This window comes from Lissotriton helveticus, chromosome 8, assembly GCF_964261635.1.
Source record: "Lissotriton helveticus chromosome 8, aLisHel1.1, whole genome shotgun sequence".
Taxonomy (NCBI): Eukaryota; Metazoa; Chordata; class Amphibia; order Caudata; family Salamandridae; genus Lissotriton; species Lissotriton helveticus.
Window position 1 is genome coordinate 1,139,105,634 of NC_136069.1, and position 17,119 is coordinate 1,139,122,752.

The 17,119-nt window shown below is 43.7% G+C and overlaps 1 protein-coding gene across 1 annotated transcript in view; it reads left to right on the forward strand.

Moving 5' to 3' along the window:
- The window catches only part of LOC144771902 (interleukin-18 receptor 1-like), a 383,123-nt gene that overhangs the window by 235,568 nt on the left and 130,436 nt on the right, over nt 1-17,119 (forward strand). The window contains exon 6 of the mRNA XM_078656140.1: nt 4,004-4,143. Coding sequence (XP_078512266.1) covers nt 4,004-4,143 — 140 coding nt within the window. The remainder of the gene's footprint in view (nt 1-4,003; nt 4,144-17,119) is intronic.

The following is a 17,119-nucleotide window of genomic DNA, read 5'->3' on the forward strand; positions in this document are numbered from 1 at the left end:
TTGCTGTCCTCCAGAGCGACCTTTGCCATACTGGCCTTTTCCCTTGCGGGAGGGGTAGAAATTTGCGCGAGTGGAGTATCCGGAATCATATCCTCCACCACGCTGCTGCTGTGGGGCTCCCCGCTGGGACTGTTGGTGCGACCCACGGCCGAACGAGCGTCCACGCCCTCGTCCGGCCTTGGCAAAAACCGGAAGCATTGCTCGGCGCAACGAAGCCTGAGCCTTATCTATGCCACTGAAGGTTGAGACAAACTTCGTGAGCTCCTTCAAAAAGGGCTGACCAAATAACAGTCCCTGCGCCTCAGGACCCGACTCTGAAGACGACAGTTCCGCTAACTTCGGATCCAACTTCAGCAAGATGGACCGACGCCTCTCCGAAGAGATTGCACAATTAACATTACCTAATTGGCACACAGCCCTCTGCGCCCACTCAATGAGTTCGTCAGGGTTCACAAGAGCCGAGGCCTCTTTGGCCTGAAAGCCGAGATCTAGGATCTTGGTAAGAGGACCAAGCATGTCCAGCAATTTATCCTGGCACGACCTCCAGGAACGGTCGAGGCCCTTCTTAGGGTCCTTCGAATATTTCTTAAGGTAGGTGACCATCATAGGATCTACCTCCGGAGTCTCGGCTAGGTGGTCTGCAAGATCTGGCCTTGGGCACTCAGATCGGAGCCTGGCCCGAACAGAAGCATCAAAGGGTTGACGAATGTGCGCTTCTATGTACGCCGCCACAGCTGGGGAAGGCAACCATGAGGATGAATTTGGGTGGACAATGTCCGCAGGTTCGAAAGTCAGGAGAGACGGACGCTCTGGTGCGTCAACAAAATGTTCTTTGCGGGAACGCTTCTGAGGCGGGGGTGAATCCTGTCCAGAGGAAGTGTGAGCGTTATCCGAGTCATCAGTGGCACGTGGCGCAGATTTGGAACGCCCAGTGGCCAAAGTATTTGCCAACTTCTGAAAATCCGCCTTATGAGGATTCAAAGGTGATTTGGTGGATTTATGCGAGGCAGGCAACCAGCCCTGCTGCTGCGCATACTGGTTTAAATGACGCTTCAGTGGGTTTATGGCACGAACAAGCGCCTTGTTAACCGAAAGCTGGACACCTTTATCCAGCTCCTCCACCAAATCATAACCAAGAGTATCACCTTCCTCATCCCCATAAAAACAGTCATCATCAGCGTCATAATATTCCGCCATTGCACAGAAGTGCAACAATTCAAAGCCCACAAGATGACTGGAAGCAATTTACAGTATCACAGATACAATGCAGGGGGAGTGAGAACCCCAAAGCAGGCCAAAGAGAGTAGGAATAGACCAGACTCAAAGCACACAATTGAACGTGGAGGGAGTGAAGCCTGCCGAATTACAGTCACTCTAGGCAGAGCCTATGCACAACAATAAGTCTACCAAAGCACTTTCCTGTGCTCCGGCGTCAAACGGGGTCGAAAGGCTGAAGGCTGTGGGCGAGAGCGCTCTGGAAACGCTCGTTCTCTCAACCGGCGTGAGGTAAACAAAGCCTCAAGCCGGAAATGTCACAGTGCGCATGCGCGACACTGCGGCCCTCAACGCACCGGCTCGAGAGCGCTCGCGCTCTCCGAAGGAACCGCCGACCCCTACTCCCGCTCCACAAGGCAACCGGGCACAAGTGGCCAGGCGCAGGGAGGCGAACACACGCTCCCAAGAACACGCCGCAAACGGACGAAACAACCCCAAAGCGGGAAATACGAAAACGGAGCCGAGATGCTCCAAACTTGCACAAACACCGCGCGCTAAGCAGATAAAGCAGCGGAATACAAGGCAAGTACAAAATGACAAATTAAACCTCAGTAAATAAGCATGAACACGCATAAGAGAGGTAAATAGACTTAACTGGCTGCGGAGCAGCAAAGAAAGAGGAAGAAGGACTAGTGTTTGGACCTTATATAGTGTAATCTCTATGGTCATTCCCAAGTGTTCATGGGATTTGTAGTTTTGTTTTATTGGCTGCTGAGCATTTCATTAAAGAAATGAGAAAGCATAATCAGAGCCTCCTGTCCTGACATAGAATTGTTTAGATAGATGCAATGGCAGACACTAACCTACCTGACGAAGCAGTGTGCGCCACAGAGTAATGTCCTGCACTGCAAGCAACGGAACAATTATTTCCATAACCCTATTGCGCCTGGTGCAGTTTGCAGTCCTGCGAGTCTTGCGACTGGGCTTTCTATGCCTGCGTTCACTGGACCATCACTGCAGCATTGAGGCTGTGGATTGCTGATGCCTAATCACTGGATAGCTATCCCAGGGCCAAGATGGTGGTGGGATGTTGCGCATCAGACTAGGAAGCCCTTCCTTCTCACCTTACCTTTGAAATGCACATATGGTTGGTTGTCTCGTGGGGTTTTTCGCTGATAACACAAGTAGGCTGGTTTTTGCATTTGATACGGAAGCCCTTGAAGATGCTACAAGCATTGAGAGATGGAAAAATTACCAGGAGAATTCTAGAAGTATACTTAGGACAGCGTCACAGGCTTTATGCCCTCCTTTTACCATGCATCGTATTTCACACAAACATATGATCTCTGCCCACAACAAAAACGCCGCTCCCCTCCCTGCTCTGTGCCGCGGGCAGCACAGCAGAGTCTGAACCCATGCCCCCTTACCTCTCTGCTCACATTGCCACACCTGTACGGAGTGTCCAACAGACGGCAACCAGCAAGGCCTCCAGATATAAAGAGGGAAAAGGTTTCCACATTTTCAGCTGCCGCCGGAAACTCCCCTCTAGCAGGTTGACAAGGAGGGAGTTCCAACAGGGGGAGGACGAACCTGGCAGATAGCCGGCGGGCCAAGCAGGCGAGAAAGTTAGCAGCAGAGGCCTGTCTCTGGCTGTGTCCTGGGATGGGATACAAGTCACGTGTGGTAACGGTCACAGGTCACCGACACCAGCCTCACTCTGAAGACTGCGCAAACGCGGCTTGGAAATAACCGTGCACGCGCTACCACGCACGCACCCTTTAATTATGAACAGCATCAGAGGCCCGGCCGGGCCCGGGCGTGCGCGCCGGCCATATTATTAATTAAGAGGCCGGCAGGCGTGCGCACGGCATCATTTAATTTATGACAGCGGGGCCCCCACAGCGAGAAGGGAGGGGGCCTCTGTTACTCCCCTATGCCAACCATTTAATTAAAGAAGACGCACGCCGCCTGGCCGTGGTGTGCGCGGCTGCACGCACCATTTAATTAATGGAGAGGGTGGCTGGACGTTAATGAAGGCTCCCCTGAGGAGGAGGCCCCTCGAGCGCGGGGCCCTCCGCAGCCCCCAGAGCACGCCCCCCGCACCACGTGGGCTGCGGGGGCCTGTGTTACGCACCAAATTAATAGTAGTTATTTTTGTTATGTTGCTCATATTTACCACTGTGATGGGGCCTTCACCAACCCTCCCAGGACATATTTCCCTGCCTGGTGCATCCTTTGGGTAATGCTCTGAGCCCTTCAAACGTGTTCCTTGTAGGTATGCCCTGCATACTTGTACAGTTTGGGCTACCAAGGGCAGGGGTCTGCTTAGAATTAGCCGTGTAGCCAGTATGGTCTGTGCAAGAAGGGTACCTGCATGTATTTTGCCAAAGTTATTGTCTTTAATTGGGGTAGATTTGTTAGGGATATGCGTAAAATGAAAAAATGGGCAGTTGCATGGGAATGCACATGTGACACCCATGACACACCCCCTTGATGTAAAGTAGTGAAAATTGTGCATGATGCATTTTTGCTTTACTTCAGGCAGCTTTCCAGCGCAAATCAGGATTTGTGCTGCAAAATAAGTTCCTATACAATATGTTGCGCTTTCTGCCACTTCTGTAACACAAACCCTGTGCAAAGTGTTTATACATCTCCTCGGTCTATGAAAATCTATAACTCTTACCCTCCGCAGCGGAAGTTAACAAATGAAGATCTGAGTTCAATGTCGCTATACTCTTCACATAAGAAAAATATTTCATGCTAAAACAATACATTTTTGCTATCACAGTTATGACAATGGCAACGCATTCCTGTCGACAGAAGTACACTTCGAAGAGGTGAAAGAAGAAGATTTAAAATTCAATTACATTTGCAAGTTGGATAACCCTTTTGGAAACAAGAACAAAACATTTGAACTCAGAAAAAAAGGTACAGTCAAAAAGTTTTTAACCAATTGTCAATATACATTTACTTTTGCGCTGTGCAACAATGTGATAATGTTGTAATATTAATTTACCGAATCTGAAGTGAGCATCGTACAGTTACTCAGAAAACACTGCTCGGGGTATGAATGCCATTTTCACTCACTTATGAAGGTGCCCTAATTATTTGCTGTACATAACAGTTATTAAAATAATATCTGATAAATGAAGGGGCAGTGCCTTGTTGTTTACTTAGAGATGTGCATTTACAGGCCTAAATGTATACAACTTGCCTAAACGTTTCCAAACGCGCAATTTGACTGATTCATAACAGTGACTTGCATGTTTCTCGAAGTCCTCTAGCACTATGCTGTGTTGTGGCATCAGCTTGTTCTAGAATGTGCTAGAGCCGAGCAGAATGCTAATTCTTGAATAATTACTGGCTTTGACGTCCCACTCAGGGATTGAGACAAAGGGCCTGATTACGAGTTTGACTATCTCACAGCGGACGGTGCAATGTGCCGCGTCTGCGGTGGTACCTCCAAACCCATGGAGCGACCACCTGCCAAATTAGGAGTCAAATCCTTGTCTGGTAGGTGGTCTTTCATGCAGGCATGAATGTCACACTGTGCAGGAACTGTGGGTGCAAATATAAAGGGCACTACATGTGCTCCCTGCATGCACCCCCTGGGCCCAGCGGTGGCAGGGCCACCTTGGTTGCCTCACCAACACGCTCTTCATGGCGGGCTCACCGCCATCAAATGGTTGGTGGTGAGGCAATTAGGAATATGCTTGGCAGTGCCACAGAGGCACTGCCTCCATATTGCTGCCTCAACCCGCACCGCCTCTGCCGCACATGAACTTTGATCCCGGCGGTTCAGGTAGTCTTATGGTGGTACGGCCACAGCAGCCAAAATACTGCAGGCAGTCACCCCCGGTCGGTGGTGGTCTGACCGCCACCAAGGGTTCAGCGGTCCTATGGAACACTGAACTTGGAATCCATCCCAAAGACTCGTATGGACAGATGTGGCCATATCACGAAAACCACATTGTGCCATAGTTATTTACTTTCCACCCATCAAAGGGGTCAAAATAAAGTTTGTCAAACTGTTTCACCCTCTAAGTCTGTCTAAAGCTGTTGTGATACCGAATTTAGTGGCAGAAGGCACACGTGTTTGAGGTAAGTGAGATTGCCGAGTCTACCCAATCTGTTACTGCATAAAGATGCATCACAATTCAAAAATCACACCCACGTCACATTTTTGCACAAAATGGATGCACATCTCATAGTCTGTTCTAATTAGAAATTGTTTCAGTTTTTAATTTAGAAGAGCGTGGTATTGAGATAGCTGCCAAAAGAGTAGGATAAATGCATGCATGACCTCTATAGTGTCTTGATACTATGAGCGCTCAGACCCTTATGGTCCTGGGAGGACTCTAAACAGGAATGATGTAATCTGCTGGGATGTGTTAAGGTGTGGTTATAAAAGGTATGACACAATGAGTGCAGTTTGTGATAGTACGTGGAAGAAAAAATACGCCTGTTATAGAGCTCCTGTGTGACGTGTTCATTTGCATGCTCTTGTGCTGGTGATGACATTATATTCTCCTTTCTTTATGCCCCCCTGTGGTAGAGTACAGGAGAAACAGAGTTCCTGATGGTTGAGATGCTGTCTGTTCTGTCATCTGAGGAATCCCCTTATTGAGGAGCCGATGTTAGTGGACAGTGGAATGGTGTTGAAGAGGCTATCCTAATTAAGGAAGCTCTCTCATGCTATTTGCTCTGTCATCCTTTCTGTCCGGGACTCCATTGTGATCCTAGACATTGAAAGTCATGAAATGTCCAACAACATCTGTGGGAGAAAACTTCCAACAGATGGTGACCTTTCTGGGTGTATTATTTCTGAAGATTGACTACTACCTTGGTGTAGTAGCTTCAGGAACAGTGCAAGTAGGCCTGTCAGGTATGGTATGCCAGAAGGGCCACTACGTTTTTCTCCTGGAAGTAGGTCAGGACTGATGAACCACAAGGAGCCCTACTACAAATGCTCAAAGCCAGTCCCTCTTTTTTCCACGATTCACTCTATCTCTCTGCTTTGATCCATGCATTCTCTATCCCTCCGCTCTTGTCTCTCTGTCTCATAGCTTCTTTCTACCTCCCTCAGTCTCTTGCTCTCTTTCACCTCTCTTGAAAAGTTTTTACCTGGCCCTTTCTGCAGGGTTAGCCCAAAGCATTTTGCCTTCTTCCTCCTATGTTACTGGCCTTCTTTTTGTTGGATTTAAGACTCGGAGCTCTTTGCCACTGCTTATCAGTGCTAAAGTGCATGTGCTCTCTCCTTTAAACATGGTATGATTGGTTTACACCTTTTTGGCATACTTAATTTACTACTAAGTCCCTTGTGCAGTGGTATCCCATTGACCCAGGACCTGTAAATTAAATGCTACTAGTGGGCTTGCAGCGCTGCTTGTGCCACCTGCAGAAGAAGTCTTTCAACCATGTCGCAGGCCTGCCACTGCAGATCCTTTGTGCATAGTTTACTGCCACATTAAATTGGCATTTAAAAGTACTGGCCAAGCCTTAAACTCCCCTTTTACTACATATTAGGCAACCCTAATATAGGCCCTAGGAAGCCCTATGGGCATGGTGCTGTGTAGATAAAAACTAGATCATGAGGCCTATCCGTAGCAATTAGCTATATTTGACATTTGAAATTGACAAATTCAAGAAGTCAAGATTTAAGTCTCCACACTAGGTTATTTATACTTTTTTCTCAAAGTTTATTTTATAGAAATTCATATTTAGGCATACATTTTAAATACACATTGTAATTTAGCACTGTGGTGGTACTCTGGTACAAGTATGTATCTAATGGCTAACAATTCCGTGTTACGGTTATCTAACACAGAGTCACCACTATTATAGTATGCATTCAATATTTAAAATACAGTAATACAACGAATCAAATAAAAGACATTTTTTCACAATTTAAAATAGTCCAAAAAGTCGACGCGTTTCGGTGCGTATATTATACTTGGTGCACCTTCATCAGGACAGAATAAGTTAAAAACAGGTTTACATCTTCTTTCTGAAAAAATGAATAGAATGCATATTATTAGTGCGGAATTCCTGGTTTGAGATTTTAACCTAGTAGTGGGCTTAATACTTCATATTTACAACAGAATTTCCTTACTTTAAATTTAAGAAAAGGGTGTCCTTCGAATGGTTTTCTGGGACGTGTTGTTCTTTAGTTTGTCTGGTAGCACGTGTTTATCAATTCACGGCCGTCAGTGATCTATAATCATAATTTCCTTTTAGTTATTTTTTACATTATTTATATTTTCAATTCTCGGGTCAGTTACAAAATGCTATGCTGAACTTACTTGTATGGTTTATTAAAAGCATATAATCAATGATGCGATATTGTTGATGTCATCTCCAAGTGCCGTACTTTTCGTGAGGTCTGTACTCCTCTATGTAGTCACGTGACAATACTCTTAAGTGGAGAGAATATAATGGAGCGCGATTAGCTTCCCATAGAATTTGAGCACAAAAGATAAGCACATATATTACTTGCGCAGGTGCACAGGTATATCAAAATGGGCCGTTCTCATTTAATTAGGTTTTGGCTTTTAAAATTATCGATCTCGTTTTTCTGTAATCTTATCCCTGTATTACGCATTGATAACAAACTACAACGATGGCCGTCGTGAAATTAACAAAGATTTGGCTTCCAATGATTCTAGCCTCGTATCCAGTAACTTTGCTTTTGCAGTTGTTGCGCAATGACAACAAACTACAAATATGGCCACCGTGCACCGTGAACACTCAGCCCTTCCGGTGCACCGTCAGTTTTTACCCGGGATAAAGTAAGCGATAATGAATAAACTACAATAATGGCCGCAATGTTTGACACCAGACACACTTTAAATCTAATTAATGCCGCCAATATTCAATAATTCAATTAACAACGGTATATATAGTACTCAGTAGCCTCCGTGTGGTTGTCATTTCCAGTGAAGCGGACGCCAACTACACGAAGGGATTACGAGCCAGAACAGAGGTAAGAACGCCCGAAACACCCTGTTAGACGTAGCGGAGTCGAGTGAGGGTAATGAAAGCATTCCCGTTTAGTAGAGGAGTGAGCTCGCAGTGTTAGCGAGATGTCAGGGGCAACTCTTAGAGTAAACAGCTTAAGGAGTGCCTGCATAATTGAAATGAGGAATAAGGAGTGCCTGCATAATTGAAATGCGGGATTAGGACACGGATAATTTAAATGGGGAACAAGAAGCATAAGGGGATACCCACGCATTTCCCTGCTTTAAATGGTTAAAATAAATGCGAACAAAGTTTGAATTAGACTATCAGGCAATAATGGCCTGTGTCTACCTGTCAATATTGTTTGTGTGGATAAGACAGCGTCTAACTGCCCATACTAAACTAATCTATGCCTTACGCTTGTTATGCCCCATGAATAGCTCTCAAAAATCAAAAAAGGAGCGAGGCTGGTCTCAGGCAAGCAAGCGCAGTGACAACAAACTCCAGAAACGTCAGGACTACCAACTCAACGAGCAAAAAGCCTTGAAAACTGACACTATTTACAAGATCGGTAGGTATAAATCTGGCATGTTGGATACTAATATTTCCCTAAATAAGTCTCAGCTCCTAAAAAATACATTATATTCTCTCCACTTAAGAGTATTGTCACGTGACTACATAGAGGAGTACAGACCTCACGAAAAGTACGGCACTTGGAGATGACATCAACAATATCGCATCATTGATTATATGCTTTTAATAAACCATACAAGTAAGTTCAGCATAGCATTTTGTAACTGACCCGAGAATTGAAAATATAAATAATGTAAAAAATAACTAAAAGGAAATTATGATTATAGATCACTGACGGCCGTGAATTGATAAACACGTGCTACCAGACAAACTAAAGAACAACACGTCCCAGAAAACCATTCGAAGGACACCCTTTTCTTAAATTTAAAGTAAGGAAATTCTGTTGTAAATATGAAGTATTAAGCCCACTACTAGGTTAAAATCTCAAACCAGGAATTCCGCACTAATAATATGCATTCTATTCATTTTTTCAGAAAGAAGATGTAAACCTGTTTTTAACTTATTCTGTCCTGATGAAGGTGCACCAAGTATAATATACGCACCGAAACGCGTCGACTTTTTGGACTATTTTAAATTGTGAAAAAATGTCTTTTATTTGATTCGTTGTATTACTGTATTTTAAATATTGAATGCATACTATAATAGTGGTGACTCTGTGTTAGATAACCGTAACACGGAATTGTTAGCCATTAGATACATACTTGTACCAGAGTACCACCACAGTGCTAAATTACAATGTGTATTTAAAATGTATGCCTAAATATGAATTTCTATAAAATAAACTTTGAGAAAAAAGTATAAATAACCTAGTGTGGAGACTTAAATCTTGACTTCTTGAATTTGTCAATTTCAAATGTCAAATATAGCTAATTGCTACGGATAGGCCTCATGGTCACCTTGTGAAATAATTTCCCAGAAAGGAATCTTTTCTTTGTTTTTACCTATTGACCCAGTCCTTTCTGGTCCTTGGGAAACTCTCTTTCTTTGAGAAATAGATAAAAACTAGGACATGTGCCTTTATTGTGTGGCATGTCCTGGTAGTGACTCATCTCATAGTCTAGCATTGGGAATTCTCTTATAAGCGCTTAGGTGATAATATCTGACCTCAAAGGAGTAGTGTTGCCATGTTTGGTATGTTTGGAATAGCGATGAAAGATCAAGCTTACTGTGTAGTTGTATTTTACATTACTATTTTAGAAATGCCACTTTTAGAAAGTGTTGCCATGGAGTGAACAGCAACAGAAAGAACTCTGAGATGCTGAGTCGCATGTTTAAACATCGAGAAAGATGTTTAATTGGGAATACAGACTTTCTAAAATGTCAATAACTGCTTCAAAACTCTGAAGTAAATCTGTGCAAAGCCACTTTTCAGTAAGTTAAAACGCAAAAAATAAAAGGCATCCATCATTGAAAAATAGATGCATTGCACTGCCAACAACTGCATTGGAAAATCTAAGAGGAGACTCACACAACCCATACTGCATTTGATGATTAGTAATACCATAATGCTCCGTGTTTTGACCTGAATGGAACAATTTCAAAAAAGAATAATACGGGCATGAAGAACTTTGCCACAGAACACTATTTAAACCCATTTGCCTACAGTTCTAAGTCCTGGAGAGAACCCCAAAATCAATTGACAAGGGTTCTGTGTGGGGTTTCTGAATGTACAGGAAGAATGACGCCTGTGCTGGTAGCGGTAGGCATATGGTGTAGAGAAGTAATAATGGACGGTGCTACAAGTCAGAGGAGACCCCAAAAACCTCTGCAGAGAGTGGCCAGGGCCCACTCAGTAAATACAACAGAAGTCCTGTGCACACGTTCTATCAAATGTGTATAAATGTCATCAATGGTGCAAGGCAGAATAGAATCAAATGAAACAAGGTAGACCCATATGTATGGTTTCTTTCCAAATGCAGTGTATTGAGTCTTCCTTTCTGGAAGAGTGACATCAACGAAAAACAAACAACCAGCCGACACGTGTTTCGTCAAGCAGGCACTGGGCCCCTTACTCTTCAGGGCTGTGTAATGTCAAAGGTAAATGGTTCGCGTAGCCGGTGACATTTCCGACCCGGCAGATACGGGTATGCGGGAGGTACCATGAGCGATAATCCTGGTACTGATAGAAAATGAGGACGGGCGGGTACAGCTGTCTTCACGGCGATCTGGGTTGGCGCCTGAGAACGAGACCGGTAGTGTCTCACGTCAAAGTCGGAGAGGAGCCTTTTGGAACTTGGACCAAGTTTTGGCAGAAGGATTGCTGCTCTGCACAAAGGACTCATATGGACTGCCCTTCTACTGCTACTACTGGGTGGCCTAAAGGACTCACTGGATTGCTTTTCAACTTGTTGCCCTGCTGCCAGCTGGCCCCCAAGACTGAGATCTAACCAGACTCTCTAAGCTGCACAATTGAAGGAGGCTGCTAAGTTATCGGGAGGGACTACCATTTGCATCACTTGCTTTCATGAGTTGGCCTGCCTGCTGCTCCCTGCTCTCTGCCAGTGTTCTCAAAGCACATTACAAGAAAACAATGGCACGTGTGGAATTAGTATGAAAATAAACCTAGTATTCATAGTAATGATAGAGATTCAGCACAATGGCAATCATTTAGGAGATGTATGGATTATCAAAAAAGCACATATGGAGCCATGTAGGTAAAATGCATTATGATTTATATTAAGTTAAAAAAGTCCAAACAAAGGGGGTTCAAGGAACCGTGTACGGTACCCCAATGGAAAGGTGAAACCTATAAACTAAAGAGGCGAGTAGTGACATAATGTGAAGGTATTAAAAAAATACAGAAAAGCAAAAAGTGATCAAACTTAATCAATTTGCAGTAAACATTCACAGTCTCCTGTGACAATGACAGAGTGTGTATAATAGTTTGCTTTGCAATTGTGTCACAATAGCATTATTTTCTTGTAATGTAATATGTACCCTAGTTCCATGTGAATAGGGTGGTCCTTGTCTCCCTTGAACACAGTGTTCTCAAAGGGCATGCTGGTTGCCCCACCTGTTGTTCAGGGAATCTCAGGGGCAACAAAAAAATCCCCCATAGGGCTGTTTCCTGCTCCAGGACTCCTACAAGTCCTTTGCGTCTGGAACGCTTTGATATTTCCCTAAACCAACATGTGCTGAGCGCTATTATCCTTGAACCCAGTGCTCGTTCTGCACTCAGAGTGGTGTATGTATTTGTATCAAGAAACCAGTGTCGGAAACTCAGAGTAATGCACCAGATCAGCGAAAGCCTCTGTCGATGTGTTGCTGATCGACCGAATGCACTGCCTGCACTCCTTGCTGTCCAGATCTCCAACTTGGTTGAGTGCAAGTGTGGATTGAGATTGTCAACCCTGTGGGTCATGGAGACACTGCAGAGCTGGGAGAAGGCTGAGTACGAGGCATCCACATTGCTGTGGTGATCCCAGGCATCCCTGTGATGTTGGTTCTGGCCCACTGGAACAGAAACAATGCCAACACCCGCCTCAGAGTGTCATAACCCCTCCCCTACTGATTGCTGGGGAATCCCAGGCTGCTAAAGACTTCAGGACATCATTGCCGCCACACCCAGCAACGCATGGAAGCCCAAGTAGCTCAATATTGGTGGCCACAGCCTTACTAAAGATATTTATGGCCACACAGCCCCACAGTGTAACTCTGTTGCTGGTAGCTGCACAATATGGTCATGTTCAGCCGCCTTTACGTTTCCTACATGCGATGGACCAATTGGGTCTCCCTGCCCTAATCTATGGTGTGTGCCCCCAAGCACTGACACATACCTTGGGCACATGTGCATGGTCAGTGATGGCGTGGGCGAAACCTTGACGGAGATCCGTGATTTTCAGTAGAAACCTGCCACATGAAGGAAACAGCCCAAAATTACAGTAACAGATGTAGTAGGAGTGCAGGAGTTCCTATACTCTACATTTGGAGTATAATTACCACACAATATCTAAAATATCTAACAGGTGCACTGGAGCACTGTGCCCTATGATGTCCTGGGAATATTTGGTAATCTGTATGTGTTTTTCTAACTAAACTTGCATCCCATGCCCGGAGTATATCAGGTATATCGTTCTGATCTTTGCCTTGTCAGGAATTGCTTACTATGTACAGTATGGATGGTTCCTGTATTGGTAATATATAACCTGTTGCATTTCATGCCCTGTTGGTATAATGTATATTGCTTTAATTCTTGCACCATCAGGATAATGATGACTCTCTCAGTGTTGGTGTAACATGCACAATATCTATGATTTATGTTGTTCTGGTCTATGTGTTGTGTACAGTATATTACAAAAATGTGTATGTAATCCTGTGTGGACTCTCTTTTGTGGTGTGTTCTCTGGGTTACTGGTGTAAGTGTGTGGTGCAAACACTTCACACATTGTCTCTGGGCATATGCCTGATTGCTCTGTGCTAAGCTTCCAAGGAGGTGAGTACAGTTTATCTTTGGTGTGTAGCACACTTGCCCTGACTAGGGTGATGGGTTATGCCTGGCTTACTTACATACACTAGCCAACTAGAAAACCCAATTCCTAACATTGGAGATCAGCAGTGAGGATAGCACTTGTGTTTGCATTATACCACAGTAACTCATTGTTGCACTATGACTCTGTGCTCAGACCATTACATGTTTCTCTCCTGATTCTCGCATAGTTCATTTTTATTGTTTACTCATGCTTCAGCTCTTCTGCCTGTTAATCTTGTTGTTGCACTTGTGGTTTTGTACCTTGTCAAAATGGGGTTGATCTTTGACCTAGATGACCTGTTTTATTACAATTTAGCGGAGTTTAAGGTTTTCTGCAGTGAGAAGGGACTAGCTGTGAGAGAGGAATCCATTTTGCAGAGCTTCGCAGAGCCCTGTATTATTTTTAAAGGGACCACCAAAAAGTGTCAACAGAGAACCATGAGGGGGGCGTGTTTTAAGGAGGACCCCGAGATTAGTGAGGACTCTGAGTGGGAGTTTTCCCGATCTGCATGCCTTGAGGGCAGTGGCCCTGAAGAAACTGAGGAGGAAGAAGAAAATGACTGGGCAGGGATGCAAGTAGGCAGAGAGGACACCATAGATAGGGAGTCCCATGCTGGGTCTAGTGCCAGGAGCAGTATCACCTCCCATACCATGTTCTCCGAAGAGCTCAGAGATAGACAGGCAGAAAAGGACCTGGAGTTGTAGCTGGTGCAGCTAGCTGTAGCAGAAAGAAGGCTTGAGGCTGAGAGAGACCCAACTCATGAGAGAATGGTGGAGGCTGAAAGGGCCTTCACCAGAGAGAAACGAGAGGAGAGAATTGTGGAGGCTGAAAGGGCCTTCACCAGAGAGTAACTAGATCTTGAGAAAAGGTTGACCCTTGAGCATAGTTCTAGAGTTCTAGACTTGCTAGCATTGCAGGTGGAGTCCAGTGGTAGCACCAATTGTGAATTTAGTGTTAGGAACACCCCCCACATACCCATGGACTTGGTGCCTAGCTTCAAGAAGGAAGATGACATATATCAGTGGCTACAGGAGTATGAGAGGGCTCTGACAGACACTGCAGGATCCCTGAGGAGGATTGGGGCACTAGCCTGGGGAGTTATATTCCTAGTGATGGGAGGAATGCCCTACTGGCCCTAGAAGTGTTAGGGAGGAGGTGCACCCATGAAGGAATCCCTGATTGCAAAGTATGGAGTCTCCCCTGAAGGGTATAGGTTGAGGTTCAGGGGCAGTAGGGAACTGTCTCGCCATTCTTGGGAGAGTTTGTAGAGGATTGTTGCAAAGCACCATATGGATGAGTGAAGGTTAGCACAGCAAACCATTTTGAAGAGCTGTGCAATCTAATTATAAGAGAGCACATATTCTGTTGTTTCCCAGGGTCATGCCAACACCTAGAAGGTAAGTTCTCTGATCCTAGCATGAGGGATCTATAAACACTTGTGAAGTGGTAACGTAACTCTGAAGGTGCTAGGGCCTCAAGTTTTCCCTTTTAAAGGTAAAGCACTGACTGAGCATTCAGGTTATTCCCTATTATCTAATGTTACACTTTGTGTTTTAAATCTTTAAATCCCTCCAACTCTTAGCATAAGCAGTGACTGCTCATCCTGGCTGCCATGAGAGAAGAAAGTGCTAAAAGAGAGACCATGTCCATTCAATTGGAATGTATAAATTTGTGATCCCAGGACAGCAGTGGTAAATGACCTTAAACACACAGGGTAGGACCCAATAAACCTGACTGCTTGGGGGGGACAAACTCGGAAGCAGCGGCCTTGGGCTTTTAAAACTGCAGCTGATGGGTCCAGCCCACCAGGAAATGCCAAAAGGAATATAAAATTCAGCCCGGCCTTGTATGGAAATGGCTTTGTGGGGAAAATGTATGCAAAAGTGCTTCCATGGGAAAATGCCCCATGACAGTGCAGACTACTAATAACTGTGTAACTCCCCACCGCTGGAGTGGCAGAGATTGTGACTACCAATAAATTGCATCACTGACAGAATATCGACGGACAAAATATCGACCTGCAGAAAAATCTACGCTGGAAGATCGAAGGCAAGAATATCGACATCCTATCTACAACATGGTAAGTACAAAAATATCGAAACCAAAATATCGATGTTAAAAATATCATAATTAAAAATATCGGGGGGGGGGTTGTAATAAAAAAGTGTAAAATAAAGTAAATAATACTTATAAACTAAATAAACATCGTCAAAAGTATTCAATAATCTTTAAAATTAATAAATAATACATATACAATAATATACAATTAATTAAACATATACATAAAATATATAATATATACTTACTTAATAATAAGTTTTAATAATTATTTTAATAAATTATAATTTATTAAACAACATTATAATTTACAAATACATCTCATGAAGGACTATGCATTACGGGATGCCTGGAGAGTTAAACATGGCACCCAAAGAGAATACTCCTTTTACAGTAAAAAGTATCGTCAGTTTTCAAGAATAGATTTCTTTCTATTAGACCAGTCTTTCTTAGCAAACATTTCTTCTATTTCTTACATTCCAGTTGGTCTATCAGATCACTCTGTAGTTGAGTTAAAAATAAATTTCAAAAATAACATCTTAAACTATAGGTGGACACTTGACAGGACCATCTTATTAAATGAAGAGTTCAGGGATAAAATTAAGGAAAATTCTATGGAATTCTTTAGGTTTAATGATAATACTGCCTCAGACTATATCGTATGGGACACATTTAAGTCTTATATAAGAGGAATATACGGCTCCCAAATGACTCTAAACAGAAAGCTTATAAAAGAAAGAGATATTTAGGAGCTTAACTTAATCAAAATAAAAGAACAGCAACTTCACTCTGCTGCTTTGGATGATAGAGCCAGTATTCCAAAACTTGAGAAATAAATATTGGAATTACAAATAAACTTTAGAACAAGAACCGAAAAAACACTTAAAGATAAATGGGAAGTAAGTAAGCTACACAATTTTGAATATGGAGAGAAATGTGGGGCGCTGTTAGCATGGAAGGCCAGGATGGAAAGGAGCAGGAATAATATTAAATCATTGATACAGCGTGGGACCGGAGTAATCTTAACAGAAGACATAGAGATTAAAAGGGAAGACAGAATTTTTTATGAAGAACTATATCAAGAGATGACCAATCGGTCGGAGGGAGAACTGGAGAACTGGTGGACCTTAAGAGAATTGCCTCAGTTGAGCGATACAGATAAGGCTTCCTTGGCTAAGGAGATAACAGAGGGAGAGATTAGATCACAACTGAAAAGGATGGCTAGAAATAAGGCTTCCGGCCCTGATGGACTTCCGATCGAGGTTTATAAAGACATTATCGAAGAAATTCTAGCCCCATTACAGAGACTTTTTAATAAAATATTCATTCATGGAGAACAAATTCCATCTTCTTGGCTAGATGCTACAATCTCCCTGATAGCCAAACCGAACAAAGATCTGGAAAAAATAGAGTCATACCGTCCTATTTCACTTTTGAACTCAGATCTAAAGATATACTCGGGTATCGTGGCGTCCAGGCTTGCTAAAGTTATTAAAATAATCATCCACCCAGACCAGAGGGGATTTATACCAGGCCGTCAACTAAATGAACTTACCTTGCAAGTAACCGGAGCCATAGGTACCGCTATTGAGAAGAAGATGCCGCTCACTATTGTAACAATAGACGCGGCTAAAGCATTTGATCAAGTGAACTGGCTCTTTTTATGGAAATCAATGATAAAATTCGGTTTCCCGGAGATTTTTGTTAAGGGAATTAAAACTCTGTATAGGGGCCCGAGAGCTAAGATCCTAGTAAATGGTAGCCTGTCTGAATAGTTGAATATTTTTAGAGGGACAAGGCAGGGCTGTCCCCTATCTCCTCTTCTG